Source organism: Tachypleus tridentatus, chromosome 6, assembly GCF_004210375.1.
Source record: "Tachypleus tridentatus isolate NWPU-2018 chromosome 6, ASM421037v1, whole genome shotgun sequence".
NCBI lineage: Eukaryota > Metazoa > Arthropoda > Merostomata > Xiphosura > Limulidae > Tachypleus > Tachypleus tridentatus.
The window spans coordinates 61,471,594-61,496,993 of NC_134830.1; the positions used below are offsets into that span (position 1 = coordinate 61,471,594).

General features: G+C 35.6%; 1 protein-coding gene across 2 annotated transcripts in view; it reads right to left on the reverse strand.

The window, feature by feature from the left end:
* LOC143252661 (uncharacterized) overlaps positions 1 to 25,400 on the reverse strand; it is a 48,817-nt gene that overhangs the window by 12,825 nt on the left and 10,592 nt on the right. Inside the window, exons 1-2 of one of the 2 annotated variants that reach the window (XM_076505152.1) lie at positions 13,146 to 13,286; positions 12,121 to 12,179 (exon numbers count right to left, since the gene is read on the reverse strand). In XM_076505152.1, the coding sequence (XP_076361267.1) occupies positions 12,121 to 12,179; positions 13,146 to 13,163 (77 nt within the window). In that variant the 5' untranslated portion in view covers positions 13,164 to 13,286. Of the gene's footprint in view, positions 1 to 12,120; positions 12,180 to 13,145; positions 13,287 to 25,400 lie in introns of those variants that run through there. The other variant, XM_076505151.1, reaches the window with a different exon arrangement.

Consider the following 25,400-nt stretch of genomic DNA (forward strand, 5'->3'; position numbering starts at 1 on the left):
TCTGTGACGCATGGCGGGATATACGATTGTTCCAAACAAACAAGACCAACATCTCACCAATAAAAGGCTGAGGTGAAGACAAAAGCGATGCAGATAACGACATTTATGAGTAAGAATTCAGAATATGAAACCATAAATGCAGAAGTGATGTTCACGCAATTCGTCATTGCTCATAATTTACCCCCAGCTGCAGCCGATCATGCAGGACGTCTATTCAGAAAAATGTTCCCAAACTCTGATATAGCAAAAATATATGGCTGTGCTAGAACCGAAACTACAGCCATTGTACAAATGTTGGGTTGTGAAGGTGACAAAATGATTTCAAGCATACTTACTAGCAGTGTTTACAGTTTAGCCACAGATGGATCCACAGACATGGATGACTCAAAACTGTATCCAGTGATTGTACGATATCTTGACTCTTTGCTTGAAAAAATTGTTTGTTCTCTTTTGACAATGGTGGAATGGAAAGAAGCTTTAACGGGAGAGAATATTTTCAAGCTTTTGGACCACGAACTGACAAAGAGGAAACTTCCATGGGAACCTGTCTTAGTTTTTCTTCAGACAATGCCTCAGTTATGTCTGGTATAGGTAAAGGTGTGATGGGACACATCTCAAGACGACAGCCTAGCATTTACTTCATGGGCTGTGCCTGTCACCTCATGAATATTACTGCCCAAAAAGCTTCTGATATATTGATAGATGCCTACTATTTTCTGGACAAAAGTGCTAGCCGAAAACAACATTTCAAAGAGTTTCAAGGATTGTATGACAAAGAAACAAGAAAAATTCTATAACTTGTTAACACCAGATGACTATTATTTTGGGTGTCCCTCAACAGAATATTGGACATGTGGAAGCCATCGAAGAAATATTTTCACTGTGAAAAAGAAAAACTAGATTCAAAATAATCTAAACGTGCAGTTCAGTCAGGCAGCAAGACTTTAACAGTCAGGATATCCTCTCAGCCATACAGGGACACAGTCAAGACACCCTTCCAGCCACATAGGGACACAGCCAAGACATCTTTTCAGCCACACAAGGACACAAGACAACAGTCTCCAAAAGCAGACAAAGAAACAGTTGATATAACTCAATATATATTTAGGCAGTCTGACCTTGAACTAAAGAAGAGACAATCAATGAAAAAAGAGAAGAAAACGAAAGCTAGCAAGGAAGTAACCAAGAAAAGTTATGTGCAGAGCAAGTTAGATAAGTTAACAGTTTTCTTGGACAACAAAATGAACTTGTTATTTTGTCTTTTTCTTCAGTCTGCAATTCCTCTATTTGAGCATACACATTATGCATAGAACTCTGATTGCACAAGTTAAACATATACTTGTCAGATACGTCAAGCCAGAATATCTTGAAGGCAACATCACTGAACTTGACTTCAACAATGAATCCTTACACAAATCTGATGAGGTAGTTTCTATTGGAAATGCTGCCAAGGAATACATTGTTAAATAGGAAAAGGACCTGGATCTGATCAGCTTCTACACCAGTGTTAAGAAATACTATATTGAACCTACAACTTACATGTTGAAACATTTCCCTCCAAGTGATGAACTTCTGATTCACGTAGAGGTTGCTGATCCAAAACTGAAAGTCAGCAAAGATTTCTCTTCTCTACGCTTCTTCACAGACAGGTATCCTGTCCTTGTCAATACACATGAACACGACACTATTGACAAGTTGGAAGGGCAATATTTGAATTATCAAATTGATATTTTCTCAGAAACTGTCCTTCAGTTGAATGTTGACGAGTTTTGGGTTCAGCTGTCTACAGTTAAGGATGGAAATAACAACCAGAAGTATGACATTCTGTGTAGGGTTATGCTTGGAATTCTTACAACCTTCCATTTTAATGCTGACAGTGAAAGGATATTTAGTTTAGTGACTAAACACAAAAGCAAGTTCAGACCAAACTTGAGCACCTCAGTTTTGAGCAGTATTATAACACATAAGATGTGTATACAATCAAGTGGACAATGTTGTTATAACTCCCAACCATCCAGAGACATTTTCATGAAAGCAAAGGCTGCAACAGCTGCAAAACTATTACAGTAAGTGTCATAAACATGATATAAACTAGTCCTTACACAAAGACTTTTTCTGCTTACTGTTTGTGCATGTTCAATGTTGTTTTACCAGTATGTTTGTTACTTTCAACTAAATAAAAGACATAATTTCAAAATAATTTTTTAAATTTATTTATTAAATATACAAAACACAGTCATAAATGAGCAATATATAGCAGCAATAAATAATAATAGGTATAATAATAATATAATAATAAACAGCTTAGAGACATTGGTCAGGTCTAGTAGCTGCAAATGATAAAGGACTCTGTCTACAATCATTATGCTCAGTCATTTGAAATAGTTGGCATCTCTGCTTCCTGTATGCTTTCCATAATCTAGTGTACGAGGATAATGGCTTTTTAGTGCCAGTTTGTGATCGCACAAAAAATCTGTAGGCGCTGCGTCCGGTGACATGGACGGTAATTCTCCAATTGCTTGAGATATACGAAAAGTGAGCTGGAAGTCCTATCTTTTGTGAACCGATAAGTGTGTTAGCTTTGTTTTCACTCATGGATCCTTCTTAGTTATATTGACTGCTATTACCTGGAACACGTGGACGGCTTTTACCAATTAATTTTAATGGATTCTCACTTATTACAAAATTCGCAATTTGCTTAACAAGGTTTCGGTACAACTTGTTGTAAGTTTCTTTCTGTGTAGTTTTGATCCAGAAGCTGCCCTATATTTCTATGTTTTCCGTTACCTTTAAGTACAAGGGGCTTTCTCAGTCTTGAACATTTTAAAGTCAGTTTGAACACATCTTTATCATATGGATATTTCTCAAAGGCGACCGTGTTTCATAGCATCACACTATATACGTCAATGTTTTAATGCAGCTGTGATACATAGAGTAGGGGATGAGGTCTTGAAGTAGGGAAGTTTCCCAAGGATACTGAGGGACAGATGTTCCCCCTTCATTCGCCAATAAAAATGTAATAATGAAAGTTAGAGTTTTGAGTTTTAGAATACTCGACGTATGGGAAGTTGTGCGGTATGTGTATTGTGAATGATGGGGGTAAGAATGGAAGATGGTTTGTTTGTTTTCTTATAGCAAAGCCACATCGGGCTATCTGCTGAGTCCACCGAGGGGAATCGAGCCCCTGATTTTAGCGTTGTAAATCCATAGACTTACTGCTGTACTAGCGGGGGATAAGAAGAGGAGATGTGAGGTATATATTTCTTGGAGGTTGTTCGGGATTTCTTTCTTTTTTTTAATGGTGGGGGACATTCTCAAGATTTCGGGGTGGAAGTATGGTATGGCTTTCTTAAGGTTATGATCCTTTGGATTAAATTACTTTTCCTTCGGTAGTTGGTTATTTACCTGCGTTTCTATATTGAATGGTGATGTGCTTTCAAAACAGTGGGCTGTACCATGCTCTGGCAATATCCTCTGTAATATTATCTTAGGGTTATAGGCTCTTCTAGAGGATATAATTTCGGACTAAATATTTTCCCACTTCTGTAAGAATCGATGCTCTAGGTGTATTGATTCTTACAGAAGTGGGAAAATATTTAGTCGATGACACAAGTCGTAAAGTGAAAGAATTCTCTGCACGAGCAAACAGTACTACTTTGAAATTGAAAATAGAAGACTGTTTGACTTTATGTTTAGCTTTTGAAATTTTGTTTTTATCTAGGGTAAAGAATCTATCTTTTTCATGTATGGAAACTTGACTGATGTGTGTAGTTCTTTTATGCGTATGTTATTGGGAAACTTTCTGTTTGGTCTGAATTTCGCGCAAAGCTACACGAGGGCAATCTGAGATAGCCGTCACTAATTTAGGAGTGAATTACCAGAGGGAAGGCAGTTAGTCATCACCGCTCACCGCCAACTCTTGGACTACTCTTTTACAAACGAACAGTGGGATTGACCGTCACGTTATAACGCCCCCATGGTTGAAAAGGCGAGCATGTTTGGTGCGACCTGGATTCGAACCCGCAACCCTAGGATTACGAGTCGAACGTCTTAACCCACCTGGCCATGCCGGGCCATTTGTGGGGATCTAGTATAACTGTTTAGATCAGCATATTTGTATACGGTTTAGTAGTTGTTTCATTTAGGTGTTCGTGTAGGACTTTTAGAGGAGCACGTACTGCGGTGTCATTAGCAAGGTTTTGTATGAGAACTTATTTCACTGGATACGTTTAGATCGTTAACGAAGTGAATATAGAGAAGGGGATGATACAGAATCTTGAGGTACTCCGACAGACAGAAGGAGTTTTCACGAAGTTGCTGTTTAAGAAATCGGAGATTTATCGAAGGAACATTCAAGGAATCTTATATTTGCTAATTTACATGTTAAACCGTTGTATTAAACTGAGTTAAACGTTTTTTTTTAGACATCAAGAAATTCAGCCATTTTGTAGCAATTAATACTTATATTTTCCGCTATAGTTTCAACGAACATGATTAAAATTGATCTATTATTTGTCTCTGTTTTTCTGAACCTGTTTTATACGTGTGGGAATAAAACTGAAAGGAAATATATACAAAAAATACTATATTTATGATGAAAGCTAATGATGAAAGACTGTTTATTTTCAAGAAAATTATGGACGATTATCATTAGTATTGTCATCAACTAAAGCATTTATTAGTTATATTGAAGTCCACGTACAACTAATGAGTCCCATTGAAAACTGGTTCGGTATTTTGCAGTATTTATTCAGAAGAATAAATTGTATCAATGTATTTATTGACGTTTCGACTCAACAAACTAAATGGGTCATATATATACAAATATATATAGATAAGTGAAAGTAAGCAAATATTAAATATAAAAATGAATTAACTCTATGATGCATAGTACAAATAATATCTTTATGAATGTTACATTTAAACAGTTCTTCGTGTTTTCTCTTTGCTGAGAAACTTAATGTAAAATATATCAATATTACTATGAAAATGATTAAAATCTTATGCTTATGAGTATAATAAAAGTCGTTAAACGAAAAAATTGTATACATATAACGGAGACGGCTAACGAGGGACCCACCTGAAGATATATACATATCGTAAAAACGACTGACAAGGGACATATTTGAAGTATATGTATATATAGTAAAGACGGCTGACAAAGGGCTCAGTTGACAAAATATATATACATATAGTAGAGACGGTTGACGAGGGACCCACTTGAAGTAAATATATAAATATGCTAAAGATGGTTGATGAGAGAACCACTTGAAGTAAATATATATATAGTAAAAACGGCTGACAAGGGACCCAGTTGAAAGAAATATATATATAGTAGAGACGGCTGACGAGGGGCTCACTTGAAGGACATATATATACATAAAGCATACAAGGCTGACAAAGAACCCACTTGAAGGAAAAACAATATATATATATATGTGTGTGTTTGTGTATCTTTGTAAACTTCAACTATAAACGTTATCCCATCGCTAAAGTTAGGGGTTAACTGTTTGTTGCGGCACTGTTTAATAATGTAAATGTAATATCTTCTCCTGGTAATTTTGTGAAAGTAAAATTACCCAAAATCTGAATAAATTTACAAGTATTATCCATAACTAACAGAAAAAAAAACTGCTAAAGACTATATCAAATACAAAATTCTAATGACCTACAAATAAAACAACAAAAAGTGAATTTAGACCATGAACTAGTTTGTTGCATAAAACCAGAAATGTAAGGACTTGTACAACGTAGTATAAACCAAATGAATAACACGGAAAACAAAGAAAAGAGAACCCATTGTAATAAGAAAGTTAAACAATTAAGCGACCAATAGAAGAAAGGATATCAACGCCACAAGCCACCAACCAACTTTATAATCAACGGATCTGATCTAAAATCAAACACTAAATAAATACATTTTGTGAACAAAGAACTCAACTTTGATGTTACCCACAAAAATATTTCACGCATTGAAACGAAAACATTCCTAGAACATCTGGCAAAAGACAGGTGATACATTCCATGCGGACAGAAAACACAACCAAAAGTACAGTAAACAGCCATAAAAAATAACAAGTCAACATTGATACCGATTCTGTAAAAAAATGAACAAATCGTCTTTACAGGTAAAATAGAAAAATTCCATTTCCGAAGCCTATCTCTCAGTGGCACAGCGGTATGTATGCAGACGTACAACACTAGAAATATGGGTTTCGAGACCCGTGGTCAGCAGAACTTTGTGCTTAATACCAAAAAAAAAAAATCCCCAAAATAACCAAAAATAGTATTTTAAGCAACTTTATCAGAGAATTCTCAAACAAAATTACCAACATAATTTCTCAAAAAGAGAAAGTTAAAAGTAACCAATCGAACATGGATATTCAATGCATTAATAATCTCAAACAAAACAGTAAAATCAAAATATTAAAAGTAGATAAGGACAATAGCTTCGTAATCTTGAATACTCATAAGCACAATGAAAAAATGAATGCCACCATATGAGATACAAATAAATTAAGCCAGTACCCACAAATCCAACACCAACAAAAAAGAAAAACACACATGAAATACGACTAAACAAATGTTATTACGATTAAAAAACAAACAAACACAGGTTCTGAAAACTTTTACACCTACATACATAAGACTGAATGCAACACGCCACAGCTATATAAATCACCCAAACCACCACAGAAACCAGATCGCCTACTAAGACCCATAATGCCAACCTATGAATCATTTAACTACAACATAAGTAAATATATATATATATCGTTGGCATTTTCCACATATATAACATCAGTAGGCTCCTTCTTCAAAGACGCCTTCAATTTTAGAACTGTATTAGACCAACTAAACTCCTAAGCCTTAATGGCAATTTCAACGTAGTCTCTCTTTTCACTGAAATTTACACCACAGAATCCTGTAACATAATATTAAAGCTTTACATCAAAGGCCACAACTCTCTCATACACATATCCAAAAACCACTTAGCAACTTACTTCATGTTCAACAACCAAAACTACATACAAACAAATGTTTTAAGTATGGCAATCACCAGTCCAAGATTTTTATGATACACTGAGTATCGAGCCATCAGTTGAGCTTTACGTCCACCAAAATGCTGGTACAGATATGTACATGACAGATTTACCGTATTCATATCTATAGAATATGCATAAAGCTTTTTCAAACACACTAACTCAAACTCTCAGACAAAAAAAAATCATCAGTGAATATAAAACTAAAAAATCAACAACTAGCATTTCTAATCCTTAACGAGTCGAGTTCTATAAAATGTACAGTTCATTGTGAACGATTTCTCTGTGGATGCTTGTTTTAAACTGTGTATTTATGAACACGAGTGAATATCCTACAAAAACTGTAAAACAGGACTTTTGAACACGAGTGAATATTCAACAAAAACTGTAAAACAGGACTTTATGAGCACGAGTGAATATTCAACAAAAACTGTAAAACAGGGCTTTATGAGCACGAGTGAATATTCTACAAAAACCGTAAAACAGGACTTTATAAGCACGAGTGAATATTCTACAAAAACTGTAAAACAGGACTTTATGAGCATGAGTAAATATCCTACATAAACTGTCGAAATAATTATTCACCAAAACCACAATCAACAACACAATGAAAAGCCAATCAACAATCCAAAAGGCAATGAAACAACTAACAACAAAACACTGCATTGTTGTGTACCATACATTCCGAATACGTACGATAAAATAACACATTCAGTAACCAGGCACGAAATTAAAATCTATATCACGTAAAAACTTCTCTGACAAACATGATACCAACGTCATATGACATACAAGGCAACAACGGCCATAATTTCTATACAGGAGAAACAAGATAAAAAATGGAAACCAGATCCAATGAACAGAAAAAAATCACACCCCCGTATTTTTCAACATTGTATCTCAAATAACCACAGTATAACTAGAGAAAACATTAACACATTAAGTAAAGAAACAAACCTCAACGAACGATAAATTAAAGATGTAAGCTGTGAATAAAACAGTGAACTAAGCCTTAATAAATTTATATGCTTGAGAAAGCTTTGGTTTTTTCAAGCAGCACTTAATAATTAAAATTTACCTTTAGATTTGCTAATATGTTTTCTAAATCAATAAATCCACAATATTTTATCTAATGAAGATATTTTTTAAATAAAATTATTATTTTTTCTGTATCTTAAACCAGTCCCATTTTATATCAGATATATGAAATAATGAGAATTTTAAAACGTATTTCTATAAAACATTTTCCAACATTTCATTCTTGTATATTCACATAAAACCCATGTTCTTAATTAAAACTCACACACTGTGCACATTTTGACGTAACGATCCATTTCAAGAATGCACGCCCCCTAGTGCCACAGCGGTATGTCTGCGGACACACATCACGAGAAACCGGGTTTCGATACCCATGTTTGGCATAGCACAGACAGCCCATTGTGTAGCTACGTGCTTTATTCCAGACAAACAAACAATTAAGAATGCACATAGTTTTCACCCATGATAACCAAGCGCATAGAAGATTGACTAATCTTTTTAATCTTAGCTTTCAGCGTTTCATTTTGCTCCTTAGTGTGTGCAATGATTAGTTTACTTAATGTATAATTCATACCAGTTTCACTATTCATTACAAAATACACAGTAGTGGTTATATTCCAGGGACAAAAAAATGTAAATTCTCAAATTTACAAAACAGGAAAGATATCGTTATGCTTGGAACTTAGTGTGTGTGTGTTCTTTTTTCTTATAGCAAAGCCACATCGAGCTATCTACTAAGTCCACCGAGAGGAATCGAACTGCTGGTTTTAGCATTGTAAGTCCGTAGACTTACCGCTGTATTACCGGGGGAGGTGGTTAGTTTATAACATTGGTTTGGTTTGTTTTGAATTTCGTGCAAAGCTACACGAGGGCTATCTGCGTTAGCTGCCTAATTTACCAACTAGAGAGAAGGCAGATAGTCATCACCACCCACCGCCAACTATTGGGCTACTCTTTTACCAATGAATAGTTGGATTAACTGTCACATTATAACGCCCACACGGCTGAAAGGGCGAGCATGGTAACATTGGAAAGAAATTATGTTCGCAAACTACAACTGAGAAGTTAAGTTGATATGCAAAACATAATGACTCAGAAACATAATTTTGAATAACAATATTACACTATGTTACATGTTGTCTGTCGTCCATCAATGTGTATTCGTTGTAGCGCAAAGTTCCAAAGTAAGTTAATTATGCGATACTAACGAGGAATCGAACGTTTAATTTTAGGAGTGTAAACCCTCGATTTTACAGTGCACACCTTCAAAGATTAATATTCGGAGAGAAAAAAATGCCCTATGAAGCGTATGTATTTTAAATTGAATATTTCGATATTCAATTTCGTCATATTTCGATTGTGACTATAAATAAGTAAAGAGATATAATGTTTAAAAGAGTATTATGCGTTAAGCGTTGTCTGTCGTCCATCGATGTTTGTTTGTTATTCAGTACAAAGCTGCACAGAGGACTCTGTATGCCCTGCATACAAAGGGTATTAAAACTCGATTTTTAGCGTTAGAAACCAACAGTTTTTTCCGCTGAGCAACCACAGGAAAAGGGAAACTGAAAAAAAGAAATCACCACTTTTCTCTTACTCCTGTCATTTTATTCGGGGCCCGGCATGGCCAAGCGTGTTAAGGCGTGCGATTCGTAATCTGAGGGTCGCGGGTTCGCATCCCCGTCGCGCCAAACATGCTCGCCGTTTCAGTCGTGGGGGCGTTATAATGTGACGATCAATCCCACTATTAGTTGGTAAAAGAGTTGGCGGTGGGTGGTGATGACTAGCTGCCTTCCCTATAGTCTTACACTACTAAATTAGGGACGGCTAGCACAGATAGCCCTCGAGTAGCTTTGAGCGAAATTCAATACAAACAAACACTCTCTTCAGTTTTAGCTTACGTATTCTGACTTTTTTATCATCTTGACAACACACTATATATTTAATTAGTCCAGGACCAACGAAGCCTTTCGTCCAATATCAGGGTTCATAAAGCCGGCTGGGATACGGCAGACAAAGTAATGGCCAAGACGCTGTTTAAATCATCAGTTTGGTTTATTAAATTTCGCGCTAGCTCTTCCTAATTTAGTAAATGAGATTAGTATTCCTCGACTGCTCTCTTATCAACGAATATCAGGATTAATCGAAACTTATAAAGCCTCCACGGCTGAAAGGGTAAGCATGTTTGGTTTGACGGGGATTCGAACGCAGAACTCTTAGATTACGAGTCGAGCGTCTCTAACCACTTGGCTATGCCCCGTCTACGTATCAGAGGAAGAAGTTATAATTTCTATATTTGTTAATGTGTAATTTTTTCCCCATTTAATGTCGGGAACTATTTAAAAAATCATGTTATAGATCTCAAAGAGCACATTGAGACACTTAATATATTTTTAAATGTATTTGTTTCATATTGACTAACATTAATGAGAATATGATAGAACAGATGACTTCAGATTGTGTTCAATTTCACGCGATAGTATCAGATAAGTTACATTAGATCTAGTTCAGTTTTACATGCTAAAAAACAAAACCTTTCAGACTGGTATTGATATCCATATAACGCTGTCGAAGAGAATATTCCGGGTTAACATGTGTATTTTTGGTCAAACGTTTCGATAAAAGTAGTGAAAATGAGAGTATTAGAGGTCAATTTCCTACGACAGAGCTGAACTAAGTTTTTACTACATCGCAAAAAAAATCATTTGTTTGTTTTGGTTATTAAGCTAAACTACGGGGCCCTGTGTGCGGTGTTCATGAAGAGGGTAGAAGCCCGGTTTTTAGCTGTGTGGTCCCTCAGATGCACCGCTGAGACACTGGAGAGCTTGTAAAGCTTACTTGAATAACGCAGTAAATTATACTAATATAAGTTGTCAAACAACAATCTAAAGCGTTATAAAGTGATTTATTTCGGGCAGGGGAAGTATATATTAAATACAGACCAACGCTCTGTCAAAAGATATATTATGTTTCCCCAAATATTAATCATTTTATTATGCTTATAAATTTGTTTGCCAACTTATTAATGTAAAACACACTCTAAACAATACCTGCTGTTCTGTGCCTCCATTGTTGTTATCTAAGCCAGCTAATGGAGTCTGACGTCTTATTTAATTTCCTGGTTTATAATGTCCTTTACACAGGTACAAAACAGTCAATGATGTACTGTTTATTCGTCTGCTTTCAGAAATACATTCGACTGTCACATCAAAAGTGCTTAAGAAGCTCTCGTCATTCAACAGATGTTCAGACTAATGTCAGGATTTATGTACATACTGGCTTTATATCAGTCAAAACGTAGCTGGTCTTTGTTGGGGGACGGTGGTCTGTTTTATAAGTTTTACAAAGAGTCCACACAGGGACGACACGCCGCACAAACTTTATAGATAGTTTTACCGCATGTTTAATAAAGACTATTTGAAACAATTATATTTTTGAAACTAGCGACAAATAAACGTTTGCCTCATGCTTACAGCTTTCAATCACTTCAAATGATTTTAAGATCTCACATTTAAAACTTTTGATGTGGTGTAACTATTTCTTGTATCAATTTTCTATACTTGTTAGGCCCGGCATGGCCAGGTGGGTTAAGGCAGGCGACTCGTAATCTGAGGGTTGCGGGTTCGCATCCCCATCGCACCATACATGCTCGCCCTTTCAGCCGTGGGGGCGTTATAATGTGACGGTCAATCCAACTATTCGTTGGTAAAAGAGTACCCCAAGAGTTAGCGGTAGGTGGTGATGACTAACTGTCTTCCCTGTAGTCTTACACTGATAAATTAGGGACGGCTAGCGCAGATAGCCCTCGAGTAGCTTTTTGCGAAATTCAAAACAAACCAAATCTAATGATATATCTTTTATGGTAAAATTTGCTTTAAAATGAATGCTATTACACTGATTCTTCAATACGTAGTTAAAGCAAGCATTAAAGATAATTAACATCTTAATTAGTGGCCAGTAATATCAGTAAGCTCATCTGTATTAAGGTACTACGACAGTTACTTATTATATGTTTGAATAATAAGAAAAAGTTACTCACATTATTAAATTTCCCCTATAGGGGTCTCTGCACTGCTGCTTACCCTCCGTCTTTTGGACCTACAAAAAATATAACATTCAACTGAAACATACACTCTTATATACTTTAACTATATATGGAAGTTTCATGGACAATATCTATACATATATTAGTTTTAGTAAAAATAGGTAAAAAGAAAGATTTTTCATATAATATAAATTAACGTAGACCTTGATATATTAAAATAGTGAAGTAAAAACAATAACAAAAAAGGTATTTCTTAGATTATGAGCAGATGCACCTTTACTAATATTCAAATATTTTAATTACATTTATTAATAATTACATCGTAATATATGCAGTCATGAAAAAACATATACACATTTATTTTCCTAAACTTAAAAGAGATGAAAGAAACAACTTTAGGTTTGAATTAAGTTATCGATTTTAACTGATTCAACTTAAAAAAGTTAACCGTAGAAACAGTTTTCTCCAATGCTAAAAAATAAAAGTTCATAGTATTTGACTTTCTGCAAAAACTATTCGAGCACTTTGTTGAGAGTAGGTGTAAAACAGGGTGTGAGAAAGTCCGACAAGGTATACCTGATTTTACTAATCTAGAGTAAGAAATTTCTAGTCACCTCATTGTGACAGAAAATTTAAAAAACAAAAGATCTTCTCGAGGTGTATGATAACAGTCCCTTGCCTAGTGATACACTTCTCTAAATATTGGTGCCCTCCGCTATAGTGTAAACGTTAAATCCAGTTCTAATGTTCCGTTAACAAATAACAAGCATAAGCGTCTGCGTCACTTTCGTTGTCATGGTTGCATATTGTAGGTTTCCACGACTTTACGTTGCTAAGGGCGTTTTGACCAATATTAAATTTGTTAAAGGTTTCGTTTAACTTTACTGCTCAAGGTAGATGTTTAGGTAGATATGTTTTTGAATTAAGGATTTATACTGCAAATAAAACAAAAAATGAAAACGAGTTCGACTTGTAAGTATATTCGCTTGATGTTTTCGAAACAACTTTGTCAAACTTACCACGTTTAAGTATATCATATCTCATTCCTATATCATGCACGTGCACGTCGTTCCTGCATGGTAACAGATATTTAAAATGTTCCTGAAAAATTGGGAGAAGGTATTTATTTATCTTGAGTTAGTGGCAGCTCAGCTTTAAATGCTTGTACATTCTAAATAAACTGGCGTTCTAGCATTTGTCTGGTGGTCTTGAATTTTACTGTTGACCGTAATTTCATCGCTCCAATTAACTCATTAATTGCACGCATTCTCGACATTCTTTCGGTCTCACGCAAAGGTTGTACAAACATATATTTTTTTATAAACTGAAATGTTAGAGTTGACCTGCTTAGGTTTGTTTGTTTGTTTGTTTTGAATTTCACGCAAAGCTACTCGGGGGCTATCTGCGCTAGCCGTCCCTAATTTAGCAGTGTAAGACAAGAGGGAAGGAAGCTAGTCATCACCATCCACCGCCAACTCTTGGGCTACTCTTTTACCAACGGATAGTGGGATTGATCGATACATTATAACGCCCCCACGGCTGAAAGGACGAGCATGTTTGGCATGAGGGGAATTCGAACCCGCGACCCTCGGATTACGAGTCGAATGCCGACCAGCTTAGGAGAGCCGGCAAGATGTCATTGGTTTGTCTTCAGTCTGATTTTGGAAAAGACTATTCAGACTGTGTTTTGATAATTGGATCAGTCCTGAATCTGGTCGTGCTTTTAAAGAGGAAGAATTCACGATCAAACATGACAGCGCACGTCTAAAATCTTCGTTAAAAATAGACGTTATTTCTTAATTAAAAAAGAAATACGATGGTGAATATATATTGCACCATCCCCGATGCTGCGTCCAGGGATGGGGGGCGCCAAATTGATGTTGCATAATTAGGAAAATTATGTAAAGAGGGGCGCGAAAACAGATTTTGTCCCCGGGCGCTGAAAACCCTAGCTACGCCTCTGTGGCTCTCTTCTAAAAAAATTGGTTAAACTGTAATTAAAATACATTTTTGTGGGAAAAAAGTGTATTTTATTGCCTCAGTTTATGTATTTCATTTTAGGACACTATTGCCATACATTTATTGCCATGTTAAATACGTATAGCTTAAAAACCATATATTGTACTTCTAGTACACAATAAACAATTTTTACATAAATATATCCACTTAACAGATTTTGTGCAACTGAAAATTGACCAAAAGGATAAATTTTCTTTACAACATAGAGAATAATTGATAAAAATGGACATTATATCACACATTTTCACTTTCTAACTAGTTGCAGTATGCTACGACCATAATGTCATAGCTCGTGCCGTAGGTATGTTGAATCATCATATCTTGACTGTGATTTTATAAATGGTCCTTTTACTGACTAATCTGATTCTTGGTTTACAGCAAGAACTTATATTTGTAACAAAATTTTTCTACTATTTTTTGTCTTAAACCGCTATTAGCATGCTTTATTGATTCAATACTAAAAAACTAAAAGACGATTACAAGTAACAATATATAAGGTACTAGTCTAAATGCAATAGTTTGCAATATATTGGTTAATACAATATTCAATAGTGAAGCTTACGAAAAATGGTTCAAAATATTATAAAACAACACAATAGAAATTACATCTTAACTAGTTGATTGTGAATTTCCAATAAGAAAAACACATTAAACTTATTTATTTTAATTTCATTAGAATTATTTGGTAAAAGTGAAACATTAAATTAATTTTAATACAATGTGCACTTATAAATTAACTGATCGCCAGCATAAGGTTATAAGTATTTTGGTCCGACATGGCAAGACGGTGAGTAGCGCTCGACTCCTAATCTGAGGATTACGTGTTCGAATCTCCGTTACACCAAACATGATCGCCATTTCAGTCGTGGGGGCGTTATAATGTGACGGTCAATCCCACTATTCGTTGGTAAAAGAGTAGCCCAAGAGTTTACGGTGGGTGGTGATGACTAGCTGCCTTCTATTTAGTCTTACACTGCTAAATTAGGGACTGCTAGCGGAGATAGCCCTAGGTAACTATACGCGAAATTCGAAATAAACAAACAAATAAATATAAGTGTTATTTGTGTGTTTTGTTGTTCACCATAAAGCGGCACAACAGAACATCTGTTTTATGTCCACTACAGGTATCGAAGTTCAATATTTAGCGATATAAGTCTTTAGGCTTCAAGTTGAACCACTGGTGAGGGGGAACGGTTATAGGTATATCACTGTTTCAAATTTAAAGTTCACACATCACAAAAGTGAAATAATAACCTGAGATGTCGCAAGATGTATAATGTGTTCAAAAATTATGTGGCATATTACAAACTCGATATCATAAAATCAATGTCAAATTTTCATGAAATGCATTGCACTTAATTAGGTTGTCTGCCTCTTTAGTATATGTTACATGTTATTTGTTTAGTATCAGTTTCTAATACATGGTGTATTTGTTTGTTTTTACAGACACAACGTAAAAACCTAAGCAATGTTCCGATTAAAATTTGTTTACAAGGTGGAGTGTATGTGTGTATTTATTTTATAGCAAAGTCACATCGGGCTGTCTGGTGAGCCCACCGAGGGAAATCGAACCGCTGCTTTTAGCGTTGTAAATCCGAAGACTTACCGCTGTACTAGCGGGGAACTATTTGGTGTGTTTTTGTGCACATGTATACATAGATATGTGTATATTATACATTAATTCAGCTTGTAGCTTCGTATGTATGTATATCCTGTTAACACTTCCCAGAGTTCTGAAGTTAAAAAGATCAAGTAGGTTTGGAATACTTCGAGGAGGGGGGGGGCTATGTTATTATTAACTTTGTCATAGTTCTTCTAACAAAGGAATATCAAAAGTAGGTCAAATACTTCCTGATAGACTATCCAGACATGACAGTGTCTAACAGTTGGTTTTCAGGGTCCCTGAACCCATACATGATCTCGAGTTTTAATTTCGGATTCACGTTATTATCCCGGGGATTTCCACGTCTAGATTTGTTCGTACAGAAGTGGAAACAGAGGGTAAAGTGAGCACATGATGCAACTTGCACACGATAAAATAAAACCTTCAAAATGAAACGTTGCCTAACGTAGTGTTGTATTGACATAGCAACGTTAATGAGCGTCACGCAACTAATCTGACTGTGCTACATCAGTTCAAGGCTTAATTATGTATTGATTACAGAGTTTGAAACCTGTGTTGAACATGGTGACTCCTGAAAAGTACATTATAGCGATAATCACATAAAAATCAAAAGTTTAGATGAAGAATGCAACTCCGACTTCACGTTTCACCCACTGCGATATGAGAGATTTTGAAGATGGTTAGTGGAGCTGGTGCTTTTGACAAAAATATTATTGAGTGGAAAAAACCCAAACTCTTCAAAAGTGATGCACAATTACACAGAGCAAACACCCTACTTATAGGCCATGATCCAATAAATATTTCAAATAACCTTGCTAAAAATGCAGATGTATCATAGATTTTTTAAAAAATAGTAAGAAATATCCTATTTTTAAATGGTGTTAGTGAACATGTATCTGCTCAGAAACTTGAGAAGAGGCAAAAAAAAAAAAAAAAACACACACACGCAAATTGAGATGCAAAATGGAATTGTAACAGTGGAATGGCCCCCCAGTGGCACAATGGTATGACTGCGGACTTACACACTAAAAACTGGGTTTCGATACCCGTGGTGGGCAGAGCACAGATAGCCCATTGTGTAGCTTTGTGCTTAATTCAAAACAAACAAACAAACAGTGGAATGTTCAGACCTGAAGAAAGAAAGTGTTTTTACAGACAGAACAAAGTGTGATTTGTTTTGTAATAACCAAAGCCAGTTTGATCTGAGGTGGACTAATATAACGATATAAACAGTCAATTTACAAGAGCTACAGTAAAGCACGTTGTTGATTAACACCATTGCGGGGCTGTATTTAGGTTTAAGGTTTCAAAGGTGTATATAAAATCGAAGGTGTTCTGACTGCCGACAGGTACAGGTATACTCTGATTCCCTTAGAAATGGGTTACATTGGACAGCGTTTCGTCCTTTAATGTCACAATAATCCTCAGTGCACTGAAACATAAAGAGTCTGATGGTACACTGACAACAATGTCATAGTCTTCACAAAGGCCTGATATGGACATCATTGAGGCCATGTGCATTTAATTGGACACTGAGAATATCATACAAATATCAAACTTGGATAAATTGAGGAAATTGTCACAATATATTTGGAATAGCATTTCCTAGTCTTTTACTGATAAGCTGTCTGGGAGTGTGAAAGCACGCTGTCGAGTTCTATATGAAGCAACTGGCTCACACACCAAATATTAACAATTTGAATAATGCATTTCGTTATCTTTATCATAACACATTATGCCTTTCTTTGTACACATTTGTTCATTGCTTTCATATTAATTTTCAGGTGCATGCTGGCTGAATATAATTTATATTATATGTCTACTTTATCCTTTGTTTTTATATTTATTTCCAATACCATTTTTTGTTTTGTTTGTAATTAAGCACAAAGCTACACAATATCTGAACTCTACTCACCACAGGTATCGAAACTCGGATTCTAGTGGTGTGAGTATGCAGATATATCGCTGAGCCACTGGGAGCTTCCAGTATTGTGCCTCTACACCTTTGTCTAACTAGACCTCGTTGTTTTGGAGTTAAGAGGACCAAACTTGGTTTATTAAGAGTGTACCTAGGAAAGCTAAGCGCCCTTTAGAAGGTAACTCAGTAATCACGAGAGTCTTAAAGTAGGGTTTCAGGGTTGTTGAACCCGAACATAGGCCTGGAAGTTTGTTTTCATGGCCGCATCTTGGTGATGTCATTTTTGAAACTATATCCACTTCCCCATTTACAAGTTAGCGAAATCATAAGTGACACATATTCAGGTACCACAAGCAGACTCTCTAAGAGGTTAGTTTCTAGTATGCACTCCTTTGGCGTAAATACAAATACTGGAGATAATGGAAAAGCTTTTTTGATATATTAGGACATCTGTGAATCGTTGAGAGGTTTTGAATCTAGCAGGAGATATTTTATCCTAATACATATAAAAATATTGGACACAGCTGCGGTGCTCTTATTGTAACTGCAGTGAAGTGATTGCCGGTAGTAGAAACAACTCACAGCTTAATCCACGTATTTCACATGAAAAGCTAGCTAACCACGTGTGAAGTTTACACATTTCCCAAAGGTGTAAGGCACGGTATGGCCAGGTGGTTAAAGCAATCGACTCGCAATCCGAGAGTAGCGAGTTCAAATCCAGGTCACATCAAACATGTTCGCCCTTTCAGCCATGTGGACGCTATAATGTTACGGTCAATCCCACTATTCGTTGGTGAAAGAGTAGCCCAAGAGTTGGCGGTGGGTGATGATGACTATCTACCCTTCTTCTAGTCTTACACTGCTAAATTAGGGACGGCTAGCGCAGATAGTCCTCTTGTAGCTTTGCGCGAAATTCAAAACCAAACTCACACGTGTAATCTATTGGACACACTCTAGCTTATGATAAGATCAGAAAACATACTTTGCTGTATATGTGATAGCCTTACTTTGACACTATTTATTCGCTCGTCTATTTCTAATTCAAATAAAATTCTATTTGAAAACACAATGTTGGCAGCGTCGTCTTGTCTAGTAGCGTGTTATTAATATCTTTCGAACATGCAGACGTCACAGAAACTTGCCTTTAGAAACTTTTATCAAATATTTACAAACAGAATGCTTTTCTGGAAGAGTTCCATACGTTTCAATCTCACACTAAAAATCGCTAACCGTACAATGCCTACTTTATTTATCTAGACATTGATTGAGTTGTATGCGTTTTGTTTTAAGTATTAGTTTACGTTTGTTTGTTTTTTGAATTTCGCGCAAAGTTACACGAGGGTTATCAGCGCTAGCCCTTCCTAATTTAACAGTGTAAGACTAGAGGGAAGGCAGCTAGTCATCACCACCCACCACCAGTTCTTGGACTACTCTTTTACCAAGGAATAGTGGGATTGACCGTGACATTATAACGCCCCAATGGCCGAAAGGAGGAGCATGTTCGAAGTGAATTCGAACCCGCGACCTTCGGATTACGAGTCTAACTTTTTAATCACCTGGCCATGCCGGGCCATTAGTTTGTGATTACAGCTGCATAAAAATAATATATTAAACCTAATTTCATAAGACTCCTTTTATAACAACATGTCAATACAAGCGACAGATTTATATAAATAAATGCTAGTTAGGACATTATACAAGTTTCTTGCTTGATTACTTGAAATTAAGCACAAAGCTGGATAATGGCTAGCTGTGCTGTCCCCAATGCAGGATTCGAACCCTGGATTTTAAGATTGAGCTCTCAAGTTCATCATTGAGCCATATTGGTGTTGATGATGTAACGAAACATTATTTACCAATATTCCTTAATTCTATAGATTATGCTTCATCCATTTTACAGTTTAAATTTATAGTATTAGATTGGATCAAAAGGTCCAAGGTTCAAGCCAGCGATGTGTCGATAAATACATTCTATAATTTCAACTATGGGTGCGTTATAAAAGTAATAGTCACTCAGATAATACAGGTAAGAGCGGGTAAGCGGCTGGTGCTGCTGATTATCTTTCATTCGTCTAGCTACAATTTTAAAATTAGAGACAGCTGTGCTTGGACCTTGGTGTCCCTAAACAGAGTGTTTAGTCCATGTGTTGTATGTAGGATGCTATTCAGACTGAGAAACCGTATCTGGTGTATTGGCATGGTATTACTTCATAGTAATCTCCAGTAATAAACTATTTTAACAAAGAAAAGCAGAATACTCATGTAACAAAGAACAAAGCTAAAAAATAGATGAAATACAAATATAATGAAAATAATGAAATCTATCTAATTAAAACGGAAAGACAAATAAATAGAAATAACTCTTAAAAAGTGACAATCATCGATTGTTCTTGTTTGAGTACTGTTATGGTGTACACGACGAATAAAAATATTTCAGTTGATTTTGTTGGAATTAATTGCATTTAGACATTTTATATGTCGTCACGAAGAATTCACTGGAAACTTAATCAAGTAAAAGATTTAAAATATTGATTTTGAACTTTACGCCATCATTCTGCGAAGACATATTTAGTGGAAGTCCGGGACCTTATGTGTGTGAGTTCTATTATAAGAAAGTCACACAACACGCTATCTGCTGTGTCTACCGAAAGGAATCAAACTCCTGGTTTAACTTTGTAAACCTGAAGACCTATCGCTGTCCCAACGGGGGACTCGAAGCCTTCTGAGCAAAAATAGATATGAGTAGAACTAAAAACATTGAGAGTTCTGTTTAACAGAAATGCTGTATATAGATATAAGACTATAAAATAGACATATATCTAGAGAAGCTACAGTGTCGAACGAATTTAGAAGGTAAACTACCACTATCGTGAATCTTTGTACAAAACCTAATTTTTGATTAAATTTGAGTTAATATTGTCATAGCTGTACCAAATGTTATAATGCCATCATTCTTATGCTTCTAAATATATCTAAGCATTCTTACGTAACACACAAAAACTGAAACCTTACTGTCTTAGATTAGCAGAAATAAGCATCTAAATAGATCTGGTTATTCATCTTTGTCCGAATGTTGAAGAGGCAAACATAGAGTAAACCAAAGAGGATCCCACGAAACAAAATTTCACTCGTTGCTTTTAACGATATAAATTAGGGATTGTTCACAATTGTAGCACATATGTAAACATTTTTGTCGTTGTTGTTGTTTCTGAATTTCGCGAAAAGCTGCACGAGAGCAATCTACGCTAGCCGTCCCTACTTTGGCAGTGTAAGACTAGATAGAGGGAAGGCAACTAGCTATCACCACCCACCACTAACTCTTGGACTACCTTTTATCAACGAATAGTGGGATTGACCGTCACATTATAACGCTCCCATGGTTGAAAAGGCGACATGTTTGGCGCGACCGGGATTCGAACCCGCGACCAAATTTTTGGTAACCTCAGGAATGTCAAACAACGTCAGATTGTAGTTTTGATACAACTATTCCACCGTAAATCTGGCCCAGCATGGCCAGGTGGTTAGGGCACTCGACTCGTAATCTGAGGGTCGTGGGTTAGAATTTCGTCGTACCAAACATGCTCGCCCTTTCAGCTGTGAGGACATAATAATGTGATGGTCAATCCCACTATTCGTTGGTAAAAGAGTACCCCAAGAGTTGGCGGTGGGTGGTGATGACTAGCTGCCTTCCCTCTAATCTTACACTGCTAAATTAGGGACGGCTAGCGCAGATAGCTCTCGTGTAGCTTCACGCAAAATTCAACAAAAAAACAACCAAACAAACAAACCGTAAATCTATATCAGTTGTGGTTGTTAAGTGCTAGGTCCAGTTGCATATTCCAAATCGTTTTAATATATTGTATTCAACCTCTTATATATATATTAAACTACGAAGATGTGATGTAAAACTGGTTAAGGTAAACGAGAAAAATAAAGATGACCCATTTTTACGTTCTTGTTCACCGCTTGTTCTATTTACAGTAAAAAGAGGGAAGACAAATTTTTCTCCACTTTTTCTTTAACTCCCCAACTTTTACACAACATAGATCTTTTTTAGCTTTCATACCATATACTTTTCTCTTTTCATAACGTTATCCCATACAGTATGATTGGATAACTTAAAGGTCATTATCCTTTAGATCATCACTCTGTCGTGGGCTCGGCATGGTCAGGTGGTTAAGGCACTCGACTTTGCGCGAAATTCACAAAAAACACTATCGTAAATAAAAGTTTTTTTCTTTGTTTGAAGAGTAAATATTTTTCAGATAGTCTTTTTTTTTTCTATTTTGAAAGCACGATAAATCAATATCGAAAACTAAAAATCAAAATCAATGAGTACCATTACATTCTTACCATTCTCTACAGTTTACTTAACAAATGACATTGGCAATGTGAAATTTCAATTGATTTTGACATTGACCAATTTGTTAGTAATAATGAAAGACTCTAAAACGAAATGAGCATTTAATTTTTAACCCTAGAATTACATATAACGTATTCTACCGAATTGCTTGTTGGTTACTGAATTTTGTTGGTTAAAGGATTATTAATAACGTAAGTGTTGCATGTTTAAATGTAACACAAAATGCGGTTTATATTCCAAGCTAACCTTATCAATTACCGCTGGATTTCTTATGTGTTTTACCTGGAAAATGAATGGTTTTATTCAATAATTAACAAGCCGTAATTGGTAAAGGTAAAACGTGGAATTGGTGTTTCTTTTTAACCTCTTTAATATAGTACTAATTCGTAACTGGTAACGGTGAAGCAATGAGTTGGCCTATCTTTCAACTCTTCAACAAAATACAAACTGTAACTGGTAATGTTGAGGCAAGGAGATGATGTATTTTTTCATCTCTTGAACAGAATACAAACTGTAAACGGTATTGGTGAGGTAAGGAATTAGTGTATGTTTTGATCTGTTCGATATAGTACTAATTCGTAACAGTTAATAATGAGGCACAGGTTGATTTTTCTTTCCATTTCTTCAATAGAATAGAAACAGTAACTGTTAACAGTGAGGCACAGGGATGGTGTCCCTTTCCATCTCTTCTGTGTTGTGTGTGAAACAAATTACTACACGTATTAGGGTGTAAAAACTCCTCTGGGCGGCCTTTTCTATTATCGACCTATCTAAACTGGTTAATCCTGGTTTTGTTTAAAATAGCAATTTTCAACTCGTGACGATATGGATTGTTTAGAGAGAGAAACTAATGTGTGTTTTTATTTTTGTACCTTAATAATTTTTTTAAATATATGACGACGAGACTTACATTGAAGGGTAACTGGATATATAATTGAACAGAAAATGTTTAAATATTCATAAAAAAAACAGTTTAGGTACATTGCAGTATGTTAACATCTACATCTTTATACCAAATATATCATTCGTAATTATTCTTGAGCAAGTTACTAAGAATAGCATCCTGCACGCAATATCTAGGTTTCTAAACAAACACTTTATTTTAGACATTTTTTGATTGGCCAAGCTTAACCAAGAAGTTTGAAGCTCAGAAATAAAGACATTGTTATTTTACGTAAACAAATAATGGTTGAAAATGAAATTTAATCCTTATCAAATAATAACTTCGATGTCATCCAACAAGACGTCATAACCAGAGTAAACGATGGGATACATAGAATTAACTACATAGTTCTGTATTTATGAGCTGCAAAGTAACATTCGTTGAATCATAGTAAAATTTAACTGGTGCCATAATAACGAATCTTTCATACAAACGTGGAATGTAGAAAGATAATTTCCCAGAAAAATCAATTACAACAAAAACCAAACATGAAGGGACTTTATATTTAGCAGTAAGCAGTTGATATGCTGTAAAAAGATAGCTTGAGTAGAAAATTCTTCCTGGGCTGGTGTTTATCACTTTGAAATACAAAAATGAAGTTCCAGTCTTGCCGTTAGTTATAGAAGAAACTCGTTTTTATAGCATTAATTACAACAAACGTATTAAAAGTTCCGAGGCCTTTCCTGCTCATTTTCTTTCGAACTCTGGCTTTTTTTTTTTTACATTGCACAAGTAAAAGCGTATAGAGAACTTTTTTAGAAAATAACCCAATCGCATGTCTTATAAATTTCTAACATAATCCATTCAGCAACTAGGAATTTATGATAATTGTACGACGCTTCTTGCATATTACAATATTTTACCCCCCTTCCCACCCCCAAACAAAACAAGTAAAGGACCAAGAATAGTCCAACTTTCTAAAAATTAATTGTTTATAAATTTTGTTTCAGCGCCAAGCTCTGTCTAACACAGAAAATCGAATTCCGGATTTTAACGTTGTGAATCCTTAAACTTTCCACTGACGATCCACACGGAGAAGAATTAATTATTCAATAATTTACATGGTATTACAACTGATAAGAGTGTTTATGTATCAAAAAACATATGTCTCAATAGTTTTGATTTGATTAATTCATCACAGAACAGTACAGCACTTTAGCTGCTCAGGGCGTATTTTTCACCATAAACAAACAACTTTCACATTTAAGAAAAAGGCTTTATTATTATTCACATTGCAAATAATAGAAGTAAAAATTGAACAGGTCATATTGGTTGTTTTATTTTTGCAATTAAAATATGATTGCAAATATTTGAGTTGTGCCTTTTCCAACCCAACTAAAACTTCATGTCAATTGCTTCACTGCTAGGGCTAACAAAACAATAATTTAGCCTGCATTCTTAACCGTGTATAATCTCATCAGAAAACAATATGTACAGTTCAACAAAATGTATCTCTTTTGTTTGTCTTTCAAAACGAGACAAAATGTCAATCATTCTATTTTAGCCACTAATGAAGTATTTAAGGTTTGATAACTTGTACAGCACTGTAATTGTTGAGGACATTTTTTTACACAAAACTCAGTACTACTGGTATGGGTATTAACACTTTTATTAGTAAGATTTGTTTGTTTGTTTTGAATTTCGCACAAAGCTACTCGAGGACTATCTTGCTAGCCGTCCCTAATTTAGCAGTGTAAGACTAGCGGGAAGGCAGCTAGTCATCACCACCCACCGCCAACTCTTGGGCTACTCTTTTACCAACGAATAGTGGGATTGACCTAACACATTATAACGGTCCCACAGCTGAAAGGGGAGCATGTTTGGTGCGACCGGAATTCGACCCCGCAACCCTCAGATTACGAGTCGCACGCTTTAACACGCTTGGCCATGCCGGGCCTTATTAGTAAGAAGAGAACAACGTTTTGACCTTCCTAGGTCCTGCTTGACAGAATTCCAATTTGAGGGTAGGCTGGTAAAAATCCTGATGAATAGTTAAAGCGAATTGGTATTGCTGACGCACAGAAATGTAGACCTCACAGATTAATTTATATAATCCTGTCTTAAAAGATTTCAGTTGCTACGACTGTTTAAGTCTTTGTAGTATACACGTACAGCACAATATTATCAGCTTAACAATTTTAGTTTCTATTTTGTTAACTTAAGAGGAGCCATAGTTTCTTTTTTTAATACAAAACTCAATTCAGTGCTCTAGTAATTGGGGAGCTTCGTATATCATACATAACATTTGTCCCTCATAACAATTCATGCAGTCTTATAATAGAGGTGTAGGACATTTTGCAACACAAAACTCAACCCGGTATTCTGGTAGCTGAAGGGATTTTTATATCATATACATGAAATAATGACTTATTTTCTCTCTCTCTTCTACTTCATGAACCCAATTTGT